This window comes from Triticum dicoccoides, chromosome 2B, assembly GCF_002162155.2.
Source record: "Triticum dicoccoides isolate Atlit2015 ecotype Zavitan chromosome 2B, WEW_v2.0, whole genome shotgun sequence".
Taxonomy (NCBI): domain Eukaryota; kingdom Viridiplantae; phylum Streptophyta; class Magnoliopsida; order Poales; family Poaceae; genus Triticum; species Triticum dicoccoides.
Genome location: NC_041383.1, coordinates 825,219,170 through 825,246,433, shown reverse-complemented (window position 1 = coordinate 825,246,433; position 27,264 = coordinate 825,219,170). Strand labels below are relative to the sequence as shown.

The 27,264-nt window shown below is 44.5% G+C and overlaps 1 protein-coding gene and 1 pseudogene across 1 annotated transcript; both read right to left on the bottom strand.

The window, feature by feature from the left end:
- Positions 1-3,425: 3,425 nt before the first annotated feature.
- Positions 3,426-5,898, bottom strand: LOC119361609 (annotated as a pseudogene).
- An 8,217-nt stretch (positions 5,899-14,115) lies between these two features.
- LOC119361607 (putative disease resistance RPP13-like protein 1) lies at positions 14,116-22,488 on the bottom strand. Its single transcript, XM_037626737.1, has 4 exons — positions 19,817-22,488; positions 19,297-19,376; positions 18,303-18,354; positions 14,116-14,221 (listed from the first exon to the last, which is right to left on the bottom strand). The coding sequence occupies exons 1-4, from the start codon at positions 22,486-22,488 to the stop codon at positions 14,116-14,118; spliced, it is 2,910 nt and encodes a 969-aa protein (XP_037482634.1).
- Between the last annotated feature and the right edge of the window lie 4,776 nt (positions 22,489-27,264).

Below are 27,264 nucleotides of genomic sequence, written 5' to 3'. Positions count from 1 at the left end.
TTTCTTGTCCGTGTCTAGATATCTGCTTATCTTGCCACAGTAACCGTAACTAACTTTGACTCCGGTAAGGCACGTAAAGAAGTCATTGATCTCATCCTGACTTAAGGTGAAGTAAGAAGGGGGGCAATAATCCTCTTTCTTTATTTTCTTGCCCTTCTTCTCTGTGCTTCTGTCTCCGCCTCTGTCTCGTCTGACATTTTACGAGGCGGCATGTGCAGATCTTCCCTAATTTTCAAATCTTACAAGTCTTTTCTTGCCTTCGGCCCATCCTTGGTCTTATCTGGCATGTACATCAGTGTTGCGAGCAAGCTCTCAAGGACATTCTTACAGATATTCATTTGATCAAGGCAATAAGGTGTATCGAGTTTGTGCCAGTACTCCAAGTCCCAGAACACAGACCTCGTCTTCCATACCTTCAGCAGCGGCTTCGGCGCCTTTCTCATCGTCTTTCCCAGCACGGGGCACTACTTCCAGTTTTTCAACAGCTCATCGATTTGGGCACCGCTCCGCTTACATGGAGGTCCTCGATGCTCAGCGTCACCATTGAATAGATCTCCATGGTTTCTCCACGGGTCGTCCTGTTCAAGCCATCTTCGATGCCCCATGTACACGATTTTCCCAGACCCGCCATCTTTCCTTGACGTTAGCTGCTGAGACGTCGTATCATCCATGCACCGCGTGCATCCACAATATCCATGGCACACCTGGCCTGCCACATATCCGTAACCGAGATAGTCATGCACTGTCGTGATCAGCGCGGCTCTCATGTTGAAATACTCACCTTTGCTGGCGTCCCATGTCTTGGCCAGTGTTTTCCATAACGTGTCTAACTCCTCTTGAAGTAGCCCCAGATACAAATTAATATTATTTTCTGGTTGTTTCGGCCCTTGAACAAGCATGCTCATGTGAATGTACTTCGATTTCATGCACAACCAGGGGGGAGGTTGTACATCCATACAAACACGGGCCATGTGCTATGGTTGGTGTTCTGGTTGCCAAACGGATTCATGCCATCGGTACACGCGCCGAGCACGATGTTCCTTGCATCACATTCAAAATACCGATAGAAGTTGTTCAACGCTCTCCACTGGCTTCCATCCTTCACGTGTCTCAGCTTCGGATCATCTCCATCGTCGGGCTTCTTCCTCTCCGCGTGCCAGCGCATTAGCTTTTCTTCCTTGGGATCTACAAAATACCTCCGGAGACGGGGAGTGATCAGTAAGTACCATACAACTTTCTGGGGACATTTCTTCCCGGCCTTCTTGTATCGAGAAGCATTGCACACCGGACAGCTTGTTTTTTCCGCGTGCTCCTTCCGATAAATTATGCAATCATTGATGCATGCATGGTATCTAACGTGTGGCAGATCAAGAGGGCACACGATCTTCTTGGCCTCATCAACACTAGTAGGACATAGATTACCCGCGGGAAGAACATCCTTTAGGTACTTGAGATGCTCATCGAGGTTAGTGTCGGTCCATTTGTTTTTAGCCTTCGTCTTCAGGAGTTGGAGCGTGAAACTCAAGCGGGTCACCTCAGGATTGCAACCATCATACAATGGAGTGTTCGAGTCTACCACCAGTTGCTCCAGCTTAGCCTCCTCTCTAGAAGCAGCTCTCTCAGTAGTCGTCTCCTTGCGAAGCAATGCTTGAACATGAGGGTCCCGCACGATTGAACTTAGTACCGACGAACTCTGCTGCGTGGAGTCCATGTCATTCTCTCCGCCACCATGTCCGTCCCCTTCTCCTCCACCATGTCCGGCCCCTTCTCCGGCGCCATGTCCGGCCTCTTCCCCGCCGCCATTATAGATCATCTCTTCGTCTTGCCCCATGTCATCATTGCCTGCCCCGTCGGCATCCTCAACATCGTCATCCTCATCTTCAATTATCCACCGAGTATAGCCATCCATGAAACCAGTCATGAGCAGGTGCGCTTCGACACGACCATCATCATGGGGGTCGAGCCAAACTATTCCTTTGCATTTTCGACACGGAAATAAAACCTCTGTCTGGTTATTTTCTTTCATGTCCTGCACCGCCGACCGCAACCACCTGTCCACCATCGTTCCACTGACCATCGTCAACTCTGCACGGTAATAATAAACAAATTGATTATAAAAATGCATGCATGCATCAAAGTCATACAAAAATTTGGCATGACCTTCTCTAAAAATAAGACATTTATGGATCTAGAGTTTGCCCGGAATTCGCCGAAACGGAAATAAATCGACATTTCGGCAAAACATAGGCAACTCAAAAGCACAATTTGGCGTGCCACACACACAATTTCCACAAACATATCACACACACATAAACATATTTCTATTTTGCAAAAGCATGAAATTTTCATCACCTCTATCTCGATCGAGATCGAGCACACGGTGAAGATGATGTTGTAGGGAGATCAAAAGTGCACAAAGCTCTTCTTGACAAAGATAGATCTGGTTAGGGGGCAAATAGGTCACTTAACTAAATCCTACATCTACCTAGCTACCTAATTTGAGAGGAGACAACTTCAACTAGTGGAGGGGAAAGGAAAAAGAGAAAGGAGATGTATTAATGGAGGTGGTGTAGTTAGGTAGGAGTAATGAAGAGAGAGAAAGGTGGATAGAAGAGAAAGAGTAATGGAGGAGAAGTATTGAGGAAGAAGAAGAGTGAGAGTGGGAGCATGTGGGGGAGGTAGGGGGAAGGGAAGAGAGGAGGGGGAGGGGAGGCACGGGTGGGGAAAGGTGGTGGGTTGGTGCGGGTTAGCAGTAGCGCGGGAGCAGAAACGCGCTGCTGATAAAGAATTAGCAGCAACGCGGTTTGGGCCACGGCGCTACTGCTAACAGTGACAAAAAATGTGCCAATTTAAAATGTAGCAGCAGCGATCTCAGTAAAAGCGCGCTACTACTACATCCGTAGCAGTAGCGCGGTTCGGGCCACGGTGCTATTGCTAAATGGAGCTAGATGAACACCGCCGGTCGATATTTGTAGCAGCGCGGTTTACACACAGCGCGCTACTGCTAAAAACTTATCAGCAGCGAGTTTCCTGCACACGCGCTACTACTAATTAGCAGCAGCGCTCCTTTTTGAGCCGCGCTGCTGCTAAGATTCTGTGTATAGGCTTTTCCCTAGTAGTGGGTGGTGGGCGTCGGTTTGGCGGGTCGGTTCCGTCCGGTTGGGCGGTTGGGGTTGGAATGCGGGAGAAATCCCTGCCGGCTTCGGCCCCGATGCAGTGACACCTGCGGGTGCCACCATTCCTTCCTGGAGGGTGTCGGTGGTATCCACCCCCACCTCCCTCCGCGTGCCCGGGGAAACCTGAGGACTCGTCCGGGCAGCAGCGTCGTTGGCGTCGCATCCCTTCTTGGAGGTGCTTCTTGGTACGCGGCGGATCGGAGCCTCGGTATGTGGTGATTTGTGTTCGGTGGGCGCCACGGTGGCAGTTCATCTGTGCTTTGCCAAGCTGCCGTGGTTGTCATTTGTTTCTTCTTCTTTTTCTTGTGTGTTGTGCTGCTCGCCACAGCGTTATCTGTACTTGATGTTGGTTGCTTTGGAATACAAAGCGGGGGGAAACCCTTTTTCGGTAACTTGAAGCACTTCTATCACATTGTCATGGCTGGTTTGAGACCCATGGGAGTAGTAATCCATAGAATCCATATCCAGTGTCAACTCATCAAGACATTTCTTATTCTTCAGTTCAGCTTCTGCTGCATGATCCTTACTTATGGTGCCACCATTAGTTATCTCCAAGTGTCCACGAAATTGGTTCAAATTCTTTAGTAACCTAATTTCTCGACCAACAACTGTACGGCCCCAGCATAATATGATAATCCATTTGATTCGAATCTATGTAAACTGATCAACTTACAAAAGTCACATGGCAAGCTTTTTACTGTGGCATAGAAAACCTACAGATTATATAGCCCACAGAAAGTTGAAGGAATCCTCTTCAAAACACAATCTAAGATTTCAAGGTACCGAAGATGCTTCCAGTTGCCAATACTATCTGGTAACTCATCGACACATGCACAAGATATCACACGCATACGCAGAAGTTTAGTACACCAGAGGTCCATTATAAAACTTGCTCCCCCCCTAAATCCTTCATGCAGAATAGGGTACGCAGATTTGTGAAGTTGCATAGTCTCAACAAGTCGGAATCGTTAAAGTCACTGCTAGGGCATATGTACAGATGACGAACATTCGGGGGAACTTTATCAAAGCCACTCTTACTTCATAAGATGAAGCAGTCATGCTCTGAAACCATTTGTGCCATGTCATGAAGCAAGTCATGGATTACATATTCACCACTAACTTCTTGAAAAAAGGACCGTGTTACAAGGTCCTCAAAATACTGGCACCCAATATCCAGAATTGGAACACCTCCTTGAGGTTCCACAAAGCCTTCTACTGCCCAGATTGCAGTTAAGTTTTCCTTCTTAAATCTGCAATCTTTGGGGAACACTGCACAGAATGAGAAGCATCGCTTCAAATGGAATGGTAAATACATGTAGCTCAACCGAAGGGCACGCAAAATTTCAGTCTCCCCTTGTCTCAACTCCCACAATTCACTCTGGAGTATAAAATTCCAATGTGATGCTTGAAGGTCCATGCTTAACATGCGTCCCATAGTTTCGGCCGCCAAAGGAGAACCCCTCAATTTAGGAAGTTTTTTTATACCAATGTGCTCTAACTCAGGATGATTGCTAGAACTCTCAGATCCAAACACACATAATTTGAAGAAATTCCAAAAGACATCATCCTTTAGACCTTCTAATATGACGGGATCCATTGTGCGCACCCCCTCGGTAACTTCCGGGCATCTAGTAGTCACCAACATCATACTTCCATCTTTAACACTTCTAAAAGGTGCACAAAACCTCTTCCAACACTGCCCATTTTCCCTCAAGGCATCACCCCACATGTCATCAAGGACAATCAATAACCTTTTATTGTTCACATGGTCAGAGAGAGCACCCTGAAGAGAATCCAAAATATCGTTGGAGAGAGCACACAGAAGAGAATTCAGATTATCAGTTCTTGCCTCCTGTCTAGCACATGATTGTATGGCCTCTTTAGTTAGCCTCTTCACATCAAAGTCATCTGAGACACAAATCCAAATTATCGGGTCAAAATGAGACTTCACCCATTGATGGCTACATATATGTTGGGCCAAAGTAGTCTTTCCAACACCACCCATTCCAGTAATTGGCAAAACAGGAAGGCTCAATATGTTTGATTCATTACTAACATGGTTGCTTGTTGACGTGCTTGCCGATGCATTGATTGAAATACCTGCTCTCTTGCGTTTTGAATTTTTAGGTACATTGAGAAACCCCAATACCTGGTCCAGTTCCTTGTCACGACCAAATATTTCATTTTCATTTGCCAAAGAGGTGGTCTCCGGCCTGACTAATTTGTCAATGCGTTCTGTAACTCCACAAAGCCCCATATTCTCCAACTGACTCGATAGACGATTCAACCTCAACTGCACACCATTCAGTTTGTTGAAGCTGCCTCGAACGACGGTATCAAAGAATTAAGTGAAAGGAGATTGGCTTGCATTGCCCTCCACTCGCAGCTTCATCTCATACCATCTGAATTCATCAAGAAGGTCCTCAGCCTCAGACACTGCATCCTTGAGATTCGGAAGGAGCCTTTGCCACACCGTGTTCGTGGCTTCGCCACTCTGCTTTATTAATGAGGTCGTACATTGCAGGAAGTGTATCCTTGAGAAGTTGTAGGCCACTCTCCAACTGTAATATACGGTCCTGGAGACTTTGCTCCTGTGAGCCACTCCATTTAGAGTGAAGAGATGAAATTGCAGATTTAACCCACTGAAACAAAGTGACACAATCATTGAGAGCACTAACAATCCCAATGGCAGAAAAGCTCATGGTGGCAGGAGTCTGGAAATCTATTTTGGTCCTGAGAGTAAACAAGACACAATTAGCATTGTGGAAGTAAATTTTGCAGTCAAAGTGTATAACAAGACGACAATTCTTATACAATAACTTGACTATTGTAGTAGTTATTCTCTGCAGATATGTCTTTGCAGGTTAGAGAAACACATGAAACGTCAGCAAGTTAGAGAAACACATGAAGTGAAAATATAGTTATAAAGTGTTGATGTGTCTTTGCAGTTTATTAACAACTATGCTCTACTTTACGGTTTACTCGATATATATGTTGTGAAATATACACTTTGATGTTCAAGTGAGATTTATTCATATATGGAACTAGATAAAGAGCCTGAGGCGGAACATGATGGAGTTAGAACATTAAAGGTATGTCCCTCTTATGAATTACTGTAACCCTGGAAGCAGTACATGAAAAAACCAAATTATTTTCTCTGCTTTCTCTGCTCTATCTTCGTAACAGAGGGCTCTGCTTATTCCTCTCTGCTTTCTCAGCTTTGAAAAAAAAATCCCCTCTACTTTTTATTCAAGAAAAATTGTTGGTTCTAAGCTAAAATATTTTGCTGGGTTGTAATTTTAACAACACCGAGAAAAAAAGGTATCCTGGTCGCCAAATGAGCTTCATATGTGGAAAGAAATCATGCTGTGCTCACCTGGAACGATGCTACTTGTCGTGGACGAGCGCTCGCTTTCAAATGCGCAGGAGGAGCAAGAGAGAATTGAACCTAATAATGTTGGATGGATTGATGAAGGGTAGCCTACCAATCTACATGAGTAAACTCTCAAACCTTCTGGGGAACTTCCAGGAAGAACCAACCATGGTCCCAGGTGAGCTCACAGTTTTGTCTGCATAGATGAAATGGCAGATTTGGCCGAGTGAAACAAGCTGACACATTCACTGATGGCATCAATGACCCCAACGGTAGATAAGTTCATGGTGGTTAGAGTTTGGACATTGTCCTGTGAGCAAACATTGGACGCGATCAGCAAAAGTTGCAGTTAGAGTACATTAGAATTGTGGAGGTAAACATTGGATGCATAGATGCAACTAGAATTGTGGAAGTAAATTGGCAGTCAGAGTACACTATGTTTCCACCAAAAGTTGGCATGAAATTAGTTTGAATGGTTACATGAGTTAACAAGTTCGAGAAACATGATAAATGTATGGCCATGAGTTAACAAGTTCCAATGTCAATATGGCTTTCCAATTACAGTACTAACAATGATACTTTACTTTGACTAGAAACCATGCACGCACACACTTTACTTTTTTTTTGACGCGTCAACGGCGGGCTTACGCCTGCCTGAACCTTTATTAACCACCGTCAAAGTGTGCCAAGCATAGGGAACAGAAATACAGGGGGTTTTGGGGAATGGAAAAAGCAGAAGGAAAAGATTACATTATGCCATGGGACTATATTCTCCCAGCTAGATGGAACAACATGGAGCCCCAGTCATGGAGCATAATCTGCCTCTGTGGTTTCTTGCAACGATGGGACCAAAGTCGAAGATCGTCGGCTGCCGAACTAGCAATAATGTGGGGCTGGAGTTGTTGGTTTCGGAAGACCTTGGCGTTTCGCGTCTTCCAAATGTTCCAGAGAACGGCCATCATAACTGTCGATCGTGTCTTGTTGTTGAAGTCACCCTCCCAAGCATGTAGTAGTCCATGCGCTGTGTGATGGCAAAGGCTGTTTAGTTCTGCCCAGATCGGAGCTAGGTGTCGGCATTGAAAAAGAAGGTGCTCAATGGTTTCGCATTGGTTGCAGAAGGGGCAGTCGGCGTTGGTGGCAATGCCCCGTCTGAAACGCCTAGCTTTCGTGAACAAGCGGTCCTTGTGGGCGAGCCAGACAAAAATTCGGCATTTATTTGGTGCATAGTTTCTCCAAATGGCCGGCGCAAGGTTGTCCTGGGGCCGCGACTTCCAAACCGCTTGGTAGGCCAGCTTGGTGGTTAACGGCTTGCCTGCCTCCCTCGAAATTCTTCTGTCAGCAACCTGCAAATTCACGTTTACCGAAGCCAGAACATTGCGAAGATCAACAAACTCGCACTCAGCCGTGTGAGACAGCCTGGGGGTCAGGTCCAAGGTTAGGTTGTGCGAGCCCAGAGCATGAGCCACCGGAGTGTGGATCCGATTGGAGTGAGAGAACAAAGCCGGGAAAAGTTGTGCTAGGGTTTGGGTGGTGTTAGGGAGCCAAAGGTCGAGCCAGAATGAGGTAGTGGCGCCGTTGCCAAGTTGCACTCGAGTGTTTGAGCGAAAGAAATCAAGGCCTTTCATGATATCCCGCCAGATAGGGGTAGAATGACTATGGTCCGTTCCCACGTCATGGGTGCTAGACCATCCGTACTTGGAGACAAGGTAGGAAGGTTTTCGCGAAGCCCCACCGTCGTGTAGCTTGGAAATGTGTTTGAGGAGGAGGCAAACATTCATTTGCATTAGAGAGAGGAAGCCGAGGCCTCCATTAGTGAAAGGAGCGCACACGATGTCCCAAGCAACTTTGCAGTTACCCCCGGTAACCGTGTCTTGGCCCGTCCAGAAGAAGGCTCGACAGCGTTTCTCAATCTCTTGCACAGTGCCGGCGGGAAGAAGAAGAACGCTCATAGCATAGATTGGCAGGGCCCGGAGGACGGAGTGTACAAGAATTGCCCGCCCGGCCAAGGACAGAAGAAGTCCTTGCCAGCCGGCCAAACGTCAGTCGACCTTATCAATGATAAAGAAAAAATCCGCTAGAGTGAGTTTGTGGGTGGAGAGAGGCAATCCTAAGTAAGATTGCGGAAAGGAAGCGACCGGGCAACCAATAATGGCCGCAAGGTTGTTAGATAGCTCCGGGTCGATGTGAATAGGCGTGAAGGTGCTTTTGTGGAAATTGATGGTAAGGCCGGTGGCCTCGGAGAACTGAAGTAGGATTTGCTTGAGGGTCCGCAGTTGCGCTGCATCTGGAGGAAGGACAATAAGAGTGTCGTCAGCATATTGCAAGACGGTACAAGGGATATCGTCTGCAATTGGGTGGGAAAGAAGGCCATTTGAGGAGGCCTGGAGAATTAGGCGCTTGAGGACATCAGCAACTATAATGAAAAGATAGGGGGAGAAAGGGTCACCCTGCCGCAAGCCTTGCCGACACGGGAACCAAGGGCCCGGCTTGCCGTTCAGTAACACGGCCGAGGTGGACGAAGAGTTTAGGTGGTCAACCCAACGGCACCAGGACAGTGGAAAGCCTTTTGCACGTAAGATCGCGGCAAGGGCGACCCAAGACACCGAGTCGAAAGCCTTGTGGAAATCGAGCTTGATGACGATTGCGGGGAGAAGCCGTTTAAAACAAGTTTGGACAATGTCCGCAGCATGGACAAAGATTTCGGCGATCCCACGGCCCCGAATAAAACCCGTTTGCTCGTCATGAATGAGGTGGTCGATAAGAGGCTGGGCCCGAAAGGCGAGGCACTTAGACGCAAGCTTGACAGAGCAGTTTTGAAGGGACACAGGGCGATAGTTTTCTGGCTTAGCAGCGTCGGACTTCTTTGGAAGGAGCACGATGTGAGCTATGTTCAAACGCATAAGGTCTGCTGAGCCAGCATGAAAGTCATTAAGCAAATTGAGAAGATCCAATTTAACAAGATCCCAGTTGCTTTTGTAGAAAGCGGGGCCAAAACCATCCGGCCCTGGGCTTGCATCGTCCTTCATGGCCCAAAGAGCAGCCTTAATTTCCTCCAAGGTAAAAGGAGCAGATAGGTTGGAAGCCTGAGCGGAAGTAATTGAGTTTGGGAGAAGTAGACTATCGAGATCAAAGGAAAAGGAGACCGGATGGCATACGCCAATCAGGTTCTTAAAGAAGTTCAGAGGAACAGCCTCCTTGTCACAATGCGCAGTAAAGGTGGTGCCTTTGTTTTCAAGGGATTTGATTTGGTTTTTACGGTGTCTGACCGAGGCACAAATATGAAGGTATGCTGAGTTTTCGTCACCGAAGACGCAATCCTTAACCTTTGCCCGTTGCCTCCAGTAGGCTGCAATGGCAGCATTATGTCGGTGCAGTGAAAGCTTGACCGCAAGCCGAAGATCGGATTCGAGAGATGACAACGTCCTGGCCTCTTCCAGCTTGTCAAGTTGATAGTGGTATGGCGGTTTAAGGCTAAGATCTTAGGCGATCTCCTGTTGGACAGCCACTTTTTTTGCCATATCCCCGGTACGCTTTATTTGAGGGAAAGAATTCTAGCAGATCCAAGGTGGGCATGCTGAGGACCGACGCTTCCCCAATTTGCGGCCACCCGTTCCTTGAATAAAGGGACGTTGAGGAGAGAGCGGTCAAGGCGGAAAACCAACGATCTGGGGATGGAAGTGCTGCCGTTAGCCGGATGGGAACGTGATCGGAGGTTGTCCTGGCAAGAGAAGAAAGAGAGGTATCCGGAAATTTTGAGGCCCAGTCCACGCTTGCCAGAGCCCGGTCAAGCCGGACAAGAATGGGCACCTCCTGCTGGTTTTGACCAAGTAAAGCGTCTGTCGAGGAGAGGCAAATCTTGAAGCCGGAGAGTGTTGATAGTGTCGTGAAATATATGCTGGGATATTCAGTCGAGATTTATTAATTTACGAAAGTCTGGAAGCAGTACATGAAAAGACCAAATCATGCTCACCACCTACTTCACATCCTCATAACAGTGTTCTGTTCCGCTTCACATCCTCAGCTTTCTTGAATTTCCCCGGATATTTCTCTTCAAAAAAGAAGGCTTGTTGTAAGCTAAAATAGCTCACTGGATTCTACTTTTAACAACACACAGGAACAAAAACAAAAAATGGTATGTGGAACCCAGTAGAAGAAAGCAAAAGGTTCAAGAGGGGGCTGCTTGGCGTGGAGGACGCTCACTGTCAAAAGCACAGGAGGAGGAGCTTGGTGGTGGAGGAGAGAAATGAAGCTAACAATCTTGGATGGGAGTGAGGGAGGGGAGCCTAACAAGCTACACGAGTCAACCATCACAGCTTCTGGGAAGCTTCCAGGTAGAAGCAACCTTGGTCCTGGCCCCGGGTGAGCTCACAGCTTTGTCCGCTTGCCGTTGTACCAACATACTCCCTCCGTAAACTAATATAAAAGTGTTTAGATCACTAGAATAGTGATCTAAATGCTTTTATATTAATTTACAGAGGGAGTATATCTTAAATTCATGATGCTACCTGCTCCTTGTTGTTATGCTAAATTCATGGTGCTACCTGCTCCTTGTTACATGCAAAATTGCTGATGCTGCCTGCTCTTAAATCATATGTTTATTTCTGCTTGTCTGCTCTTAAATCAATAAGTCTGCTCCTTTACATATTTTAACTTCATGATGCTACCTGCTGCTTGTTGTTATGCTAAACTCATGATGCTACCTGCTCCTTGTTGCATACAAAATTGATGATGCCCGCCTGCTCTTAAATCTTATATATGTTTTTTCCTGAGTGTCTCTAGCATTAACGAATAGACGAAGTGAGCCGAATACCGACATCCTCGATGACGCGTATACTATGTGAAAACAAAAAGCCATATACTCCCAGCAGGACGGCAAGACAGACAAATGAAACAGTAAGTGTGTAACCCTGTAAAACAGCTGTTTCCTTGCTCCTATGTTTTTTTCAAAAAAGGGGACTCCCCGGCCTCTGCATCAGAACGATGCATACGGTCACTTAAATAAATAAAATAGGTTCAACAATGTCATAGAGTCTTCAAACAAAATAAAGGCGAGCTCACAAAGAGCCTCGACACTAAAGCAAGAAAAGGCCAAAGAGCCACAACCGGCTGGCAAAATAAAGATAGGAAAACTAATTGCCTATCCTATTACATGACCGCCAACCCAACCGGTTGAAGATATCCCGCGCTACCATCTCCCACCGGACAGATCCAGTAACCAAACGCTCCCTGGCCTCCGTCGGAGTGAGTAAGGACCACATACGGATCAGCGCCGTAGCACGGAATATAACCTGCAAAAAATGAATAGTAGTTATTCTGTTAAAAGCCAAATCATTTCTGCAATTCCAAATTGCCCATAACAACGCACAAACTCCTATACGAATATGTCTAGCTCTATCGGACTCTATCCCATCCAGCCACGTTCCAAATAACGACCCGACCGTACTCGGAGGAGTAATGTTAAAGGCAATTTGCACGGTGCGCCACAGAATTCTCGCCAACGGACACTCAAAGAAGAGATGCTTAATGGTCTCATCCCGATCACAGAAACTATACCTAGTAGATCCTGTCCAATTGCGCTTAACCAAGTTGTTCTTCGTTAAAATAACCTGTTTATGGACAAACCACATAAACACTTTAATTTTCAAAGGCACTTTTACTTTCCAAACATGTTTGGAGCTAGGAATGACAGTGGAGTTAATAACATCGATGTACATCGACTTAACAGTAAATTGTCCAAACCTAGTAAGTTTCCAACACAACTGATCGGGCTGTTGAGCTAGCTGGACTTCCATCAGTCTACGCACGAGATGAAGCCAAGCTTCCCATCTCTCACCAACAAGCACCCTCCGAAACTGAATATTAAGGGGAATGGACTGCATAATCGTTGCAACTAGCGCATCACGTCGCTGGACAATATGATACAAGGTTGGGTACTGTCGCGCTAATGATGTATCACCCAACCAAGTGTCCTCCCAGAACCGTGTATCATTGCCATCACCAACAATAAACTTTGTTCTATTAAAGAAGGTTTCCTTGACTCTCATAAGGCCCTTCCAAAACGGCGAATCAGTTGGTCTCACTGTCACCTGTCACAAAGTTTTGGACTGCAGATACTTGTTACGAAGAATCTGCGCCCAAGTTGCGTCAGTCTGAACTGAAAGCTTATACAACCACTTACTAAGCAGGCATCTGTTCTTGACCTCAAGATTGTCGATACCCAAACCCCCTCGGTCCTTTGGTCGACAAATAACATCCCACTTGGCGAGTCTATACTTTCTCTTAAGTTCATCACTCTGCCAAAAAAATCTTGATCGGTAGAAGTCCAGCCTTTTCCTAACCCCAACTGAAACCTCAAAGAAGGATAGTAGGAACATCGGCATACTCGTTAGCACCGCATTAATAAGAATTAACCGACCTCCATATGACATAAGTTTGCCCTTCCAGCAACTAAGTTTCTTTTCAAACCGATCCTCGATGCATTTCCACTCTCGGTTTGTTAGCTTACGATGGTGAATGGGTATACCTAGGTAAGTGAAAGGTAGAGCCCCCTATGTAACCCCAACTTTTTGATACCTGAGTATGTGTATACATGCATATTGAGAGAAGTGCAGCAAGAGTGGTGCTCTGTATATATTCCTCTTTGAAATCACCTAGGATGGATGGATGGATCAACGACTGACCATTTGAAAATAAAAAACAGTCACAAGGCAAGACACACAAATTGTTTTCGGAACTCATGACCACCAAACACTGTCTTTAAAAAATATGTGCAGTAAGCCGGCTTCAGGCTCTCAAATCACCCAAAGCACCAGCACCAACATGTATGAGCAGCACCACATATACTGTGTGAAAGCAGAAACCAAATACTCCCAGCAGCATGGTGAGACAGAGAAATGAAAAAAAATAAGTTGCTACAGCTACGTGGAAAAGAAAGAAATCAAGCCGTGAATTTGGTAGATGATCGGTGCTACAGCTACTTGCTGTCGACGAACGTTTGCTGTCAAAAGCGCACTTCCAGACTTTAGCAATGAATAATCAGCAATGTTTGATGAGACCAAACCTTCACGAATTTCCAGGAAGAACCAACCATGGTCCTGGGTGAACACCGAAGTGTAACCAATGATTTCATGTCATAAATTTATGATGCTACCAGCTCCTTGTTGCATTCTTAATTAAATTCAGGATGCTACCTGCTCCTGCTCCCTTGTTGCATTACTCAGTACACATATATTCTTGAGCACAGGAAAAAACCGCGTTATAGTGTCACTAATAGCCAGCTAGAGCGTGTAGAGAATTAATTCGCTAAATAAATCAGCATACAATGTCTCACTAATAACACCACGGTTGAGCAATCTAATAGCGTAATTTAATGGGCGGCCCCGTTTTGTATGGCATGCTATTTTTTTTCTTGATCTTTAGAGAAGTGCACTGCAGTAAAAGTCGTGCTCTAATGGTAAAAGAAAGCAGAGGATGCCACTCCACCAGCAACAGAAAACGACAGCTTGGTTCCGTTCAACAATCAAATGATTGCTTACCAAGACAAAGAGAACACCACCTGAATTTTCTTCACGCCTCGGCACAGCCCTGCCTCGCCACCGGCCACCGCCGCGACGCTGCACCATTTGTCATTCGCCGCTGCCCGCCGGTCGCTGGAGCTCCAACAGATGCAGTGCTGATGCATGAATGCATTGTAATTAAAGCTCATAGGCCAGAGTTGGTTTATGATATGATGCTGAAGCTCAAAGGCCGGCAGCTTTCTATTCTAGTAGCAGCCAACAGACCTGAAATTTAAGGCCACTCAACTCAACTCAACTCAACTCCCTGAAATTTAAGACCTGAAATTCAAGTGATTATCTAGAGGCGTCAAAAATCTGAGGCTTTGCAAGCTCCAGTCCTAGATCAAACTTTAGGCTAGCCAAGTGTTCATTCTCTTTAGTTGTTACAGAAACCTCAGTATGTACAGTAAAAGAAAGCAGAGGATGTATGCTACTCCAGCAGCAACACAAATGGGCAAAATCAACGGACAGCACACAAATGGGTGATGACCGCGTCATGGCGGAAGGTAAAGTGGTTGGCGTTGAGCCAGGGAAAGGGGGAGGAGTAGGAGCGGAACACATCCATTACCGGCGCTACACAAGGGAGGCCAAACCACTGTTGTAGCCCCCATCTCCCCTCCCAGCCTGCCCACACAACACCCTCGATCCCAGATCTTGTACTTCATGAAGTTTCCAGACCCCTTATCAAGGGAAGACTGTGGCAGCCATGGTTTTCGCTTTCAATTAGATTTCATTGAAGTTCGCTGAATTTCATTAATTTCAGTAGACACTGAAATATTACGTTTCGGCCAAAATATTTCAGGAATTTCAATAGTACACAACAAATCAAATTTTTTTTTTTAAAATTTCAAATACTTAATTAAACTCAAGTGAATATTTCGGCCCTTTGGCTGAAATGCAAACTGAAATCACTGGATTTCACTGATTTCGGTTGGTGCCAAAAATTTCTGGAAGCTGGAATTGAAAACCATGGTGGCAGCCACTCAATTTCTATCTACCAGTTTAGTAAGTGAAACCCGTTGTGAAATGTTAGAGAAAAGCTTTCGTCAAACAGATTCAGGGTATCGTACGTAGAACATCGATTGGGAGCTTCAAACGATCACTAGAATGAAGCTTTGAGACGCCTTCACTTGATTTGAGGATGAGCCCATTGGACTCGGGCGATCTAAGCGGCCCGTACGTGGAGCTCATGATTGTGGACGACCCTTGCATGCATTTCGCCCCCCTGAAAAAGTGTAGCCAAAGCAAACCACGACTTTCGACTCCACCCCCCTCGCCCGATCCTCCCCGGTAGAACCTCGTCTCCCAGTCCTCTGCGTAGTAGTCCAATCCCGCGACAAACAAGCGTACAAAACATACCGTCATCTTGCATGAGTGGGCTGCCTATGATATCCAGCCAAGACCAAGCCACCAGTGCGGAGCTTCATGTGGGCCAAGGGGGCCATTGCCTTTGTCAGACATGTACTCCCTCCGTTCCTAAATACTTGTCTTTCTAGAGATTTCAACAAGTAACTACATACGGCGCAAAATGAGTGAATCTACACTTTAAAATATGTCTACATACATCCGTATGTTGAGTCTATTTGAAATGTCTAGAAAGACAAGTATTTGGGAACGGAGGGAGTACCAGGTAGGTAGCACCCGTTAATCAGGCTTGACCAGGAAAAAGAGGGGCATTGTCAGTTGAGCCGGCTCGACCAGGTAGCACCCGTCGATCTGGGGATGACATTGATCTGCGGGATGGCGAGACCCTGCACCTTGGGCTTGAGGTAGTGCTTGATGAGCTCTTCGTCCGTAGGGTGGAAGCGAAAGCCTGGCGGGAAGGCCCAAACGGCGTCCATGGACTCGAGGGCTTGATGTACTCGAGGGACGATGGGGAGACGATGGGTAGGTAGTGAGGAGACGATCGAGCCGGCTGCTCCAGAGCCTTGTTTATATAGTCGATCGACGTGCAATTATGAGGCCGCTTCCTTGTTTGGTTTGCTTTGCGCCGGTAACTAAGTCGCCCCGCCCCCACCTAAATCAATCTTGTTAAATAGGAGTTAGGCACCACCCCGAAAATAGCTACCACAGGGGAGGCCCATAGCTAGACAAGAATTCAATGACCAATGGGATCAATCAAATGCTTGCTAAACAAACACCGCCGGCAGATTTATTTTGTAGTAGTAATGCACATCAGATAGGAAGAAGACGATCTTTCCTAGAGTTTCTCTTGCCAACCAGACAGAGCAAAGAATTTGCCGCGGCAGAGAGGCAATGCACGCCACCAGCACATACGTACAGACAGTGATGAAGAATCATCATTTGAGTTGCATCCACCAATCCGAAAACAATATACTGGACCTCTGCCTGCTCATTGTCCAAAGAACCAATCTCGATCGCCAACACAGACAGACTCTTGAGATTCAACTTTGTGCTGCAGACTGAAATAATCATCGGAGGCGTCGAAATCTGAGCCCTACAAAACTGCTACACTGACTTGTACTAGCTTGTATTCAGAAGCCTGTTACCGTTCAGCAGTGTCCTAGTTCCTTGTGAAATGATCTGTCCTGCGCAGCTTCTCATATCAAAGCAAAGCAGCCTCAAGCCTGATGTCCAAGCAAAGCCGTTTCTTCCTTGTTTCGCGGCATTGCTAGTATGGATCGGACCGATTCGAGAATAAAAGAAAGAAGTTTCTGTTATAACCAATGGTTATAACCCTATATAAAGCCCTCGACTAGACATGAGTACATGACCCTCCTGGCCTAAACGTAAATCACATAAACGATTTTGAGAAGCTTGTCTCGACGGCTTTTGGAGTTTCAAATTTGTTTGAAAAACATTCTACACATTCATATGGATGTATTCAGCATGTGTATAAGGTCTGACGATGAAATACATTATAATAAGAGCTACACAAAAAAGAAAAAGAAAATTCCTGCATTCCTAATAATGAACAGCGTTTGTACTCTTCATAGGTTTCAAAATCACGATTTTGACTTTTTTGTTAGGATCTAAACGCTCTTATATTTCTTTATGGAGGTAGCACATTCATATGAACATGTATGAATTTTTTTCAGAATCTTTTGAAACTTCAAAAATATGAAAAAAAAATTCAAAAAAAGACCTCCATGAAGGTCGCCCGCCATTGGCATTTTTCACCAGTTCAAACTGGTTTTTGCCATTTGTGGCTTATAAACCCTCAAAAACTTAAGTGTTGAATAAACCCCTCAAAAACATTGAACTGGTTTAGAAGCTTTCGTGTGACTTTTTCCTCTTTTGTGTGTCCGTTTATTGGAACGTTATCATCGGTTATTTATGGTTTTCCTCTTTTCTATATTTCATTTTTTGTTTCATTTTTCAAATACATACAGACTTTTCCAAATGCATGTTCAAAAAAATTCATAAGTGTTTTCAGATACACGTTGAACATTTGTCAAATGCACGCCGAATTGTTTTTATGCATGATGAACATTTTTACACACATTGAACATTTTCTTAAAACATAAAATATATTTGGTACGTGTTAGTACAGTTTTTTAAATGTTAAGATACGTTTTTGAATGACACAAAAATAAGACGATCATTTTTTTTGAAATTTAAAATTGTTTATAAAAATGTTAGAAACATATTTTTGAAACTTGTAAATTTTTAATGTAATAATCGTTTTTCTAAATTACGCACACATTTTTTATATTGTAGAATTGGTTTCTAAAATTTCACAAACATATTTTTGTAACACATGACATTTGTTTTGGAACGGTATGAAACGTATTGGAAAATTACACCAATATTTTTTAAATGCCATGACCATATATTTTGAAATGCATGAACTTTTTTAAATGCTCGATAAAGGCTTTTAAAAATTTAAGCATATTATTTTTTGAACATAGATAGCAAGCTTTAGGAGAAGGAGCTCTGTCCCTAAGGAGGAGGTTGATGTGGATGCGTTAGGAGAAGTGGAGGTGAGCGGGAGCGGGCGAACACTGCACAAGGGGAAAGACAAGGGGTGGCCGTCGACGCCGGGCGGTGGAAGGGGAATGGGGAGAGGGAGAGCCGGGATAGCTACTGCCCACACAGATGCCCGTTGAGCTCTGCTGCTGCTGATGAGCCAGGAAAGCGTCCCAACCAATTATTGTGTAAGCAACGGATGGGAGGACAATAAATAAAATGCATATAAACAAATGAAGTTAGGGACAAAAAGGCACTACAGCTCACCTGCCTCTCGACTCAAAGTGCAGCAACTTTCTTTCTGTCAGCTCCATCCGCTCTGAAAGCTCAAAAAACAAAATTTGCAGTAGCTTGAAACAATCACAGGGCAAACCAAACACAAAAGATTAACATCTGCAAAACAAATTGTCCACGCTTCCGAATAAGTAGTTCAGGCAAGCACACTTAGTAGCTCTGCTGCAAACTGCAACAGCAAACGACCTAATTACTATACTCTTTACTTCTGAAACCTGAAACCATTTGCCTGCCTCTTCACTGTACGTACAAACTAATTAAGATGCACCATAACGCACAAGTGCATACATATACCACATGTCTTACACAGCGACTCTCTGTCGTTTCATAAGTTATTACAGCAAGTCTACGGTTGTGTAAACCATATACTCCCTCCGTTCTAAAATAGATGACTCAACTTTGTACTAACTTTAGTACAAAGTTGAGTCATCTATTTTGGAACAGAGGGAGTAGTTATCAGAACAAATATGGGAAATGATTGATGGAATAAAACTGTAAAAAAAGTAAGTAGAAACAACCACGGGTCCACAGCGATACAGATAGAGACGGCGAAACAATGGCATGATATCTTGTTGTCCTCATGTCTTCCAACTTCCAAGTAATGCAGCTATACGTTCCTTGAAGAAGAAAACACAATCAGTATAGCAAATTTGGCCAAATAAAACAAACAAGAGTTTCGACTTAAAGCACACAATGCGGCAGCACACGTATGGACAAGTTTTGTTTAAAATGTCGCCCTATACTGGAATTTCTTTATGGAAATGATTAACAGATCCAGATATCTATACGAACTAGATATTGGAACTAACAAACAGAAACAAGACAAATAAAGAATGTAGGTGTCATCACTGCCTAATGCACGAGTAATTTACAGTATGTACGGAATTTCGAGCAACATAGACATAAAAGCTGGACAGGAAACAAGCGTTAGCACAAATACCTTAGACCGATCTTCCATTGATCTCACCCACTTCCTCTAACTTTGGACACCCGGCTATTTCAACCTTGATATGTGATGGCAAGACCAGCCCTCTTTGCCAGTTGAGACTTGGGCAGTTACAAATCCTCAGATTCTTCAGTAAGGAAAACTCACAAACCTTTCAACTGGCAGGGACAGTAACTCGTAAGAAAATCCAACGTCAATTCTCTCAATAGCAGGTAGGTATTCTTGTGTTAGGATGCCATCAAGGGTCAATAATTTCTCACACCATGTAACTTCTAGGAAAGTAAGGGATGAGAGTGCTCTAATGTTGCCAGTGCCCGTAGAAATGGAAAGACTAGGGGAGCCTCCAATAGATGTAAGAGATTTGCACTCAATTTCCAATCTCTTTAAAGCTGGAAGACTCCACGTTTGTAGTTGTATGGACGTGGCAAAGTCGCATTGACAATGAAAGGAGGTGAGGGAGCAGCAGTCAATATTGCAAAAGATACTAGAACGCAACAAATTGAGCTCCTTGAGGGACGGCGAAACCAGTCTTTGGAGGCGCATGTTTGGACAATCAGCTATGCGCAGTTCTTCAAGGAAATGAAAACCCCCAAAAAATTCAGTTGGTACAGATGCTAACATCTTGCAATCTTTAATTTCAATGTTCTTGATGCCAGGTAGATAACTTGGTTGCAGAAAATCTTCTAGGCTTGATAAATTTTCACACTTCTCAATGGTTATGTTTGTCAAGGACAAGAACGTACCAATTGCATGTGTCTCATTTAGGTTTATGGTCTGTGAGATCATGGGAAATGATATGCTCTTCATCCCAACAAAACCTTCAAAACCAAGTGATGTTAAACTTGGCAAGTTTTGTGGTTGAAACCAGCTTGGGAGCGAGACACCAACATAATTCTTGACGAAGAGACCCTTTAGGCTGATAGGAGGTTGCAGACCTTCAAGCACTTCTGTATCATTGTTGTGGATATAAAACTCAGCGGAGCGTAAAGCAACTCGCATATTCAATATCAACCTCTCAAGACATTTCTTATCTTTCAGTTTAGCTTCTGCTGCATGGTCCTCACTTAGGATGCCAAGATTATTTATCACCAAGTATTCACGAATTTGATTCAGATTCTTTATTGACATAATTCCTAGTCCCTCTTGATTGGCTGCATCAATAGTTAATCCGTTTGATCCAATTTTTTGTAAACTGGTCAACTTATCAAAGTCAGTGGGTAAGCTTTGTATCTTGCATTTCTTGGCATATAAAATCTGCATATTATATAGCCAACAGAATGAAGAAGGAATCCTCTTCAAATTACAGGTTCCGGAGATTTCAAGGTACCGAAGATGCTTCCAATTACCAATACTATCTGGTAATTCATTTGTGAAGGCACAAGACATCACACGCATACGTGTAAGTTTAGTACACCAGTGGTCCATTACAAAGCATGTTCCTTTCCCCAAATTAATCTTGCAAATTAGGGTGCGCAGCTTCGTGTACTTGCATAGTCTCAACAAGTTGGAATCATCAAATTCACTGCTAGGGAGTATGTATAGATGGCGAACATTCTGGGGAACTTTATCAAAGTCACTCTTATTTCGTAAGATGAAGCAGTCATGCTCTGAAACTTTTTGTGCCATGTCATGCAGCAAGTCATGGATTACATATCGACCATTAACCTTTTGAAAGAAGGACCGAGACACAAGGTCTTCAAAATACTGATAGCAAATATCTTGAATGGGAACACCACCTTGAGGCTCGACAAAGCCTTCTGCTACCCAAATTTCAGCTAAGCATGCCTTCTCAAATTTGTAATCTTTGGGATACAAGGCGCAGAATGCAAAGCATTGTTTCAAATAGAATGGTAAATACATGTAGCTCAACCGAAGGGCAGGCAAAATCTCGGTTTCCTTTTGTTTCAACTCCCACAGTTCACTCTCAAGTATGGAACTCCAATGCGATGCTTGAAGGTCCATGCTTAACATGCGCCCTAGAGTTTTGGCGGCCAAAGGAGAACCCTTCAATTTAGGAAGTATTCTTCTTCCAATACATTCTAACTCAGGATCATTGCTAGAACCCTCAGATCCAAATGCGCATAACTTGAAGAAATTCCAAAAGACATCGTCCTTTAAACCTTCAACTATAACAGGCTCCATTGTGTGCACCGCCTTGGTAACATTTGGACATCTAGTGGTGACTAACATCGCACTTCCCTCTTGGACACTTGTAAAAGGTGCACAAAACATCTCCCAACACCGTCCATTATCCTTCAAAGCATCATCCCACACATCATCAAGGACTATCAATAACCTTTTGTTTTTCACGTGGTTATAAAGAGCACGTTGAAGAGAATCCAAATGATCAATCTTTGCCCCCTTTCCAGTAGATGATTCTATGACCTCTTTAGTTAACCTCTTCTCATTGAAGTCATGTGAGACACAAATCCGAATTATTAGCTCGAAGTGAGACTTCACTCGTTGATGGTTGCAGATATGTTGGGCCAAAGTAGTCTTTCCAACGCCACCAATTCCAGCTACCACCAAAACAGGAAGACTTGATATTTTTGGTTCAGCATTAACATGGTTGCTTGATGATGTGCTTGTTGATGCACTGATTGAACTAGTTGCCCTTTTGCGTTTTGGACGTGTGGGTACATTAAGAAACCCCAATACCTGTTTCAACTCCTTCTCACGACCAAATATCTTTGTTTCCTTTGACAACAAAGAGGTGGTCACGGGCCTGACTGATTTCGCAAATCGATGTGTAACTTTACGAAGCCCCATAGCCTTCATCTCACTCGAAAGGTAATTCAACCTCAACTGGACATCATTCAACTTGTTGAAGTTACCATGAATGACCTTATCAAGGAAGTCATTGAAAGGAGATTGGATTGCATTGCCTTCCACTTGCACCTTCATCTCATGCCATCTGAACTCATCAATAAGGTCCTCGGCCTCAGACACAGCATCCTTGAGACTCGGAAGGAGCTTGGCCACATGGTCTTCATAGCTTCTCCACTCTGCTCCATTAATGAGGTGATACATTGCAGGAAGAGTGTCACAGAGACGTTGTAGATCACTCTGTAATTGCAATACACGATCATGGAGACTTTGCTCTTGTGAGCCACTCCATCGGGAGCGCAAAGATGAAATGGCAGATTTGGCTGACAGAAATAAACTGACACACTCATTGATGGCACTGATGATCCTGGTGGCAGACAAGCTCATGGTTGCAGGAGCGCAGAGATGGAATCTGTCTTCGTCCTGTGAGCAAAGAGTGGACAGAATAAGGATTGTGGAAGTAATTTTTTCAGTCAGAATATACCACAAGCTGGCTATTGTAGTGATTATTTTGTCCAGATCCATTTCAATGGATACATCAGCAAGAAAGCAAGTTAGAGAAACATCATGAATGTTCTCTGGCACTTGCGGTGCCAATAAAATCATTAAGTTTCAATATGTCTTTGCAATTATTTGCAAACATTTTGTGCTTTGACTAGAAATCATGTACGTGGAATGCATGGTATACTCAATATATATGGATGTCGTGATGTGAAATACACACCGCATGTTATCTTCTTCTGACTCGTCATACCTTCACAAGACAGAGAGTTCTGCTTGCCCGCCCATACTTGTCCCTTCCCTGGCTAACTGAAATTTCTCTCGGATTTTATTCTCTGAAAACTGGTTTGTTCAGAGCAAAAAATAGGTTGGTGGTTCAGAACTGACATAGCTTGCTCAAATTTTCCTTGAATTTTCTTCTTCAAAAACTGGTTTGTTCAGAGCTAAAATATGAGTGGAACGCAAAAGAAGAAATGAAGAAAGTAAAGGTTCTAGCTCACCTGGATCGGCGCGGCTTGCCGTCGACAAGCGACTCCTTCAAATGCGCAGGAGCAGCAGCAGCAGTACCGCCAGGAGGATAGAAATCTTGGATGGGTCAGAATGTGAGGACGAGCCTAATTAGAGTCTCCTCGAAAGTGTCAACCTTCACGTACATAGAAATTGTGGGCGGAACCACCAACCACTGTGGCTTTGTTGGCTTCTCCTTGGCGAGAACGCCCATGTGAGGTGCTTTGTCATTGTCATCATCGTATAATAGTACAATTTTGATGCTAGCTGCTCCTTGTTGCATATATTTTCTTAAATTGTAGTACTATTTTTCCCCAAGTTGGACATGGTGGTGGAAACGAATGAATTCAATACGGAACGAGCCGAGCACCAACATCCTCGATCACGAATATATTGCATGCGTGAAAACGAAACAAAGTACTTCCACGTGTGCGAGCGGTGAAACGTCTTACCCTGTTGGGGGAGACATGTCCATGTTATATAGTAGGGGAGCCAAAACCCTAGATGGCTTTACATGCGTGCAGTTACAAGAGATAAGAGAGAATCAAGATACAACTTGAGGGAGAAGAAAAAGGAGAGGAGATATATCTCATACAAACTACCTCCTAGCCATATCTCTATATCCCAACCATATACCGCACATGTGATGTTTAACACTCCCCCTTAATCACAACTTCATCAAGTTAAGATTATGTTTAAACTCTTCAAAGCTTCTGATAGGTAGGGCTTTAGTAAACCCATCTGCAACTTGATCTCTGGACTGAATGAACCGAATATCAAGTTGTTTCCGTGCAACTCTTTCTCTGACAAAGTGAAAATCTATCTCTATGTGCTTTGTTCTGGCATGAAAAACTGGATTTGCAGACAAGTAGGTAGCACCAAGATTATCACACCATAAGCATGGAGCTTGAGAACTTTGTATACCAAGTTCTTTCAGCATTGATTGAACCCATATGATTTCAGCTATGGCATTCGCCAATGCCTTGTACTCTGCCTCTGTGCTAGACCGAGACACGGTGGCCTATTTTCTTGCACACCCTGAAATCAAGTTTGGTCCAAAGAATATTGCAAATCCGCCATTGAAGCGCCTGTCATCCAGACAACCTGCCTAGTCAGAATCAGAGAAAGCACTGACAAGAGTTGAGGATGACTTGCTGAAATTGAGACCAATGTTCAAAGTGTGTTTGATATATCTAACAATGCGTTTTGCAGCAGTCCAATGCACATTAGTAGGAGCATGCAGAAATTGACACACCTTGTTGACAGCAAAGGAAATATCAGGCCTTGTTAGGGTCAAGTACTGTAGTCCACCTACTAAACTCCTGTATTTCGTACTGTCCTCTTGATTCAAGAGTTGCCCTTCTGTGAGAGATAGTTTTTCTGAGCTGGATAAAGGAGTAAAGGATGGTTTACAACCTTGCAGACCTGCCTTTTTTACAAAGTCAGTTGCATATTTCTCTTTAGAGAGATGAAGCCCATCCTTGTGTTTCTTCACTTCAATCCCAAGGAAAAAATGCAAATCTTCAAGATCTTTGAGAGAAAATTCTGCACTTAAATCCTTCAACAATGATGCAATGGCCTCACTAGATGAACTTGTAACAATGATATCATCAACGTATATGAGAACAAATATGCATGTATTGAGTTTATTGTAGATGAACAGTGAGGTATCTGACTTGGAAGGAACAAAACCAAGTGATTGCATCTTGTGACTAATACGGGATAACCATGCTCGTGGGGCTTGCTTCAAGCCATAAAGTGCTTTATCAAGTTTGCAAACAAATGAAGGATTAGATTTGCTCTCAAACCCAGGAGGTTGTTTCATGTACACCTCTTCTTCTAGAACACCATGGAGAAATGCGTTCTGTACATCTAGCTGTCTGAGACTCCATCCCCTATACACAACAATAGAGAGAACAAGTCGAATAGTAGCAGCTTTCACAACAGGAGTGAAGGTATCCTCATAATCAATACCATATCTCTGTTTAAATCCTTTTGCAACAAGCCTAGCTTTGTATCTATCAACAGTTCCATCAGATTTCCTTTTAACTCTGAACACCCACTTGCAATCTATAAGATTTTTACCTTGCCGTGGGGGAACCAGATGCCATGTTTTATTTTTCTTCAGTGCCACATATTCTTCCATCATTGCTTTTCTCCACCTTTCATCTCCAAGTGCCTCATCCAGAGTTCTTGGCCATGCTTGTTCCTTTGTAGAGCAAACTAGGCCATATTTACTTATATGTTTATAATTAAGAGGTCGAGTTACACCTTTTTGCAACCGTGTGAGCCGCCAAGGATGCACCACAGAATCAGCCGGTGCAGAGGATCCGGAGCCATGCACAGGAGTTGCTGGTGTAGGCGATCCCGAGGAGGATCCGCTCGGTACCCGCGCCGGATCTTCTGTGTCTCCAGCATGCAGTGAGGAGGTTGGATCTGCCGCAGAGGATCCTGGGTGGCCTGCCGGCTCATCATGGGCGCATGATTGCGTGGGGCCATGCGGATCAGCCCCGAAGCCCGCACCCACCTGGCTGGATAGGTCAGCGCTGGACCCCGCGTCGGTCGGCCGCGCCTGGGCGCGCCGCTTGTAGCAGCGCGGTTTGTCGCGAAACCGCGGACCGCCCGAGCCACCAGGATGTTGCCACGTGGAGGCTGGCGATTGGAGCAGAGCTGGCGCGGGGCTGCCGCCACCCGAGGGCTGGCGCGTGGCGTGCGCGGAGCCGCGGAAACCTGCGCGGGCGACAAATTCTGCTGCGGTCGGCTCTGGCGCACCTGCCAGCGCTGATCCCGGCGCAGATCCTTTGCCCTCCTGCTGATTCGGCGGTGATCCCGAGGAGGATCTGCTCCCCAAAGCTGGACACAGCAAATATGGCACTTGGGAACCAATTTCTTCATCATTTTGCTCGATTTCTCCATCATTTTTCTCACTGTTTGTTCCTGCAACATCACCAGATGACTCCAGTGGATCATTAGGAGGGTTAGTCAGCATTGAATCATCACAAGTATTTCCCCCTTGATCAAGACTGAGGAGGTGAGATGGCAGGAGAAGAATTTCCTTGCGAAGTAGTGCACCGGCATTGGGATGAAGATCAGCAAAGGGAAACTTTGTTTCATCAAAAACAACAGCACGTGATATATAAACACGCCTTGTGGACACATCTAGGCATTTGACACCTTTGTGTTGAGCGCTATACCCAAGAAACACACATTGTTTTGAGCGAAACATAAGTTTGCGTTGGTTATATGGACGAAGATTTGGCCAACATGCACACCCAAAAACATGAAGAGACGTGTAGTCGGGTTTGGTGTGGAGTAGACTTTCTACTGGAGTTTCGTTATTGATAACACGACTAGGAAGCATGTTAATTATGTGAATGGCTGTTAGAAAAGTTTCATCCCAGAATTTTAGAGGCATGGAGGCGCCAGCTAAAAGAGCTAAGCCGACCTCAACAATGTGCCTGTGCTTGCGTTCGGCAGAACCGTATTGTTGGTGAGCGTGGGGGCATGGCACATGGTGAGAGATGCCGAGAGTTTGAAAGAAAGAATTTAATTTCTCATAATCTCCGCCCCAGTCTGATTGGACAGCAAGTATCTTGCAGTCAAACTGACGTTCAACGAGTGCTTGGAAGTTTTTAAAGACTTGAAAAACATCAGATCTTCTCTTGAGAAGATAAATCCAGAAGAATTTACTGTAGTCATCAATGAACCTAACATAGTATGTATGTCTACCAACTGAGTTGGGAGTAGGACCCCACACATTTGGAAAAAATTAATTGCAACAGTTTGGTAGAAACACTAGTAGAAATTGGATAGGGTAGCTGATGACTTTTAGCTCATTGACACGATCACAAACAGTTTAAATATTGTGCTCACCAACAAACGGAGTTTATTCTTTCTAAGAAAATTTTCAACTAAAGAAAAAGAAGCATGTCCTAAACGATCATGACATCGTGTGGATGAAAGCTTTATAGCACCACAAGCTTGTTTATTCAGTCTCCTAAGCTCCAGAATCAACGAATAGAGTCGACGAACACATCTACCTCGATAGAGAATGCTCCTTGTCGCCTGATCCTTGATCAAAAAGAAATAAGGGTGAAATTCAAGGAAGACATGATTATCAAGGGCAATTCTATGGACAGAAAGGAGACTCTTATC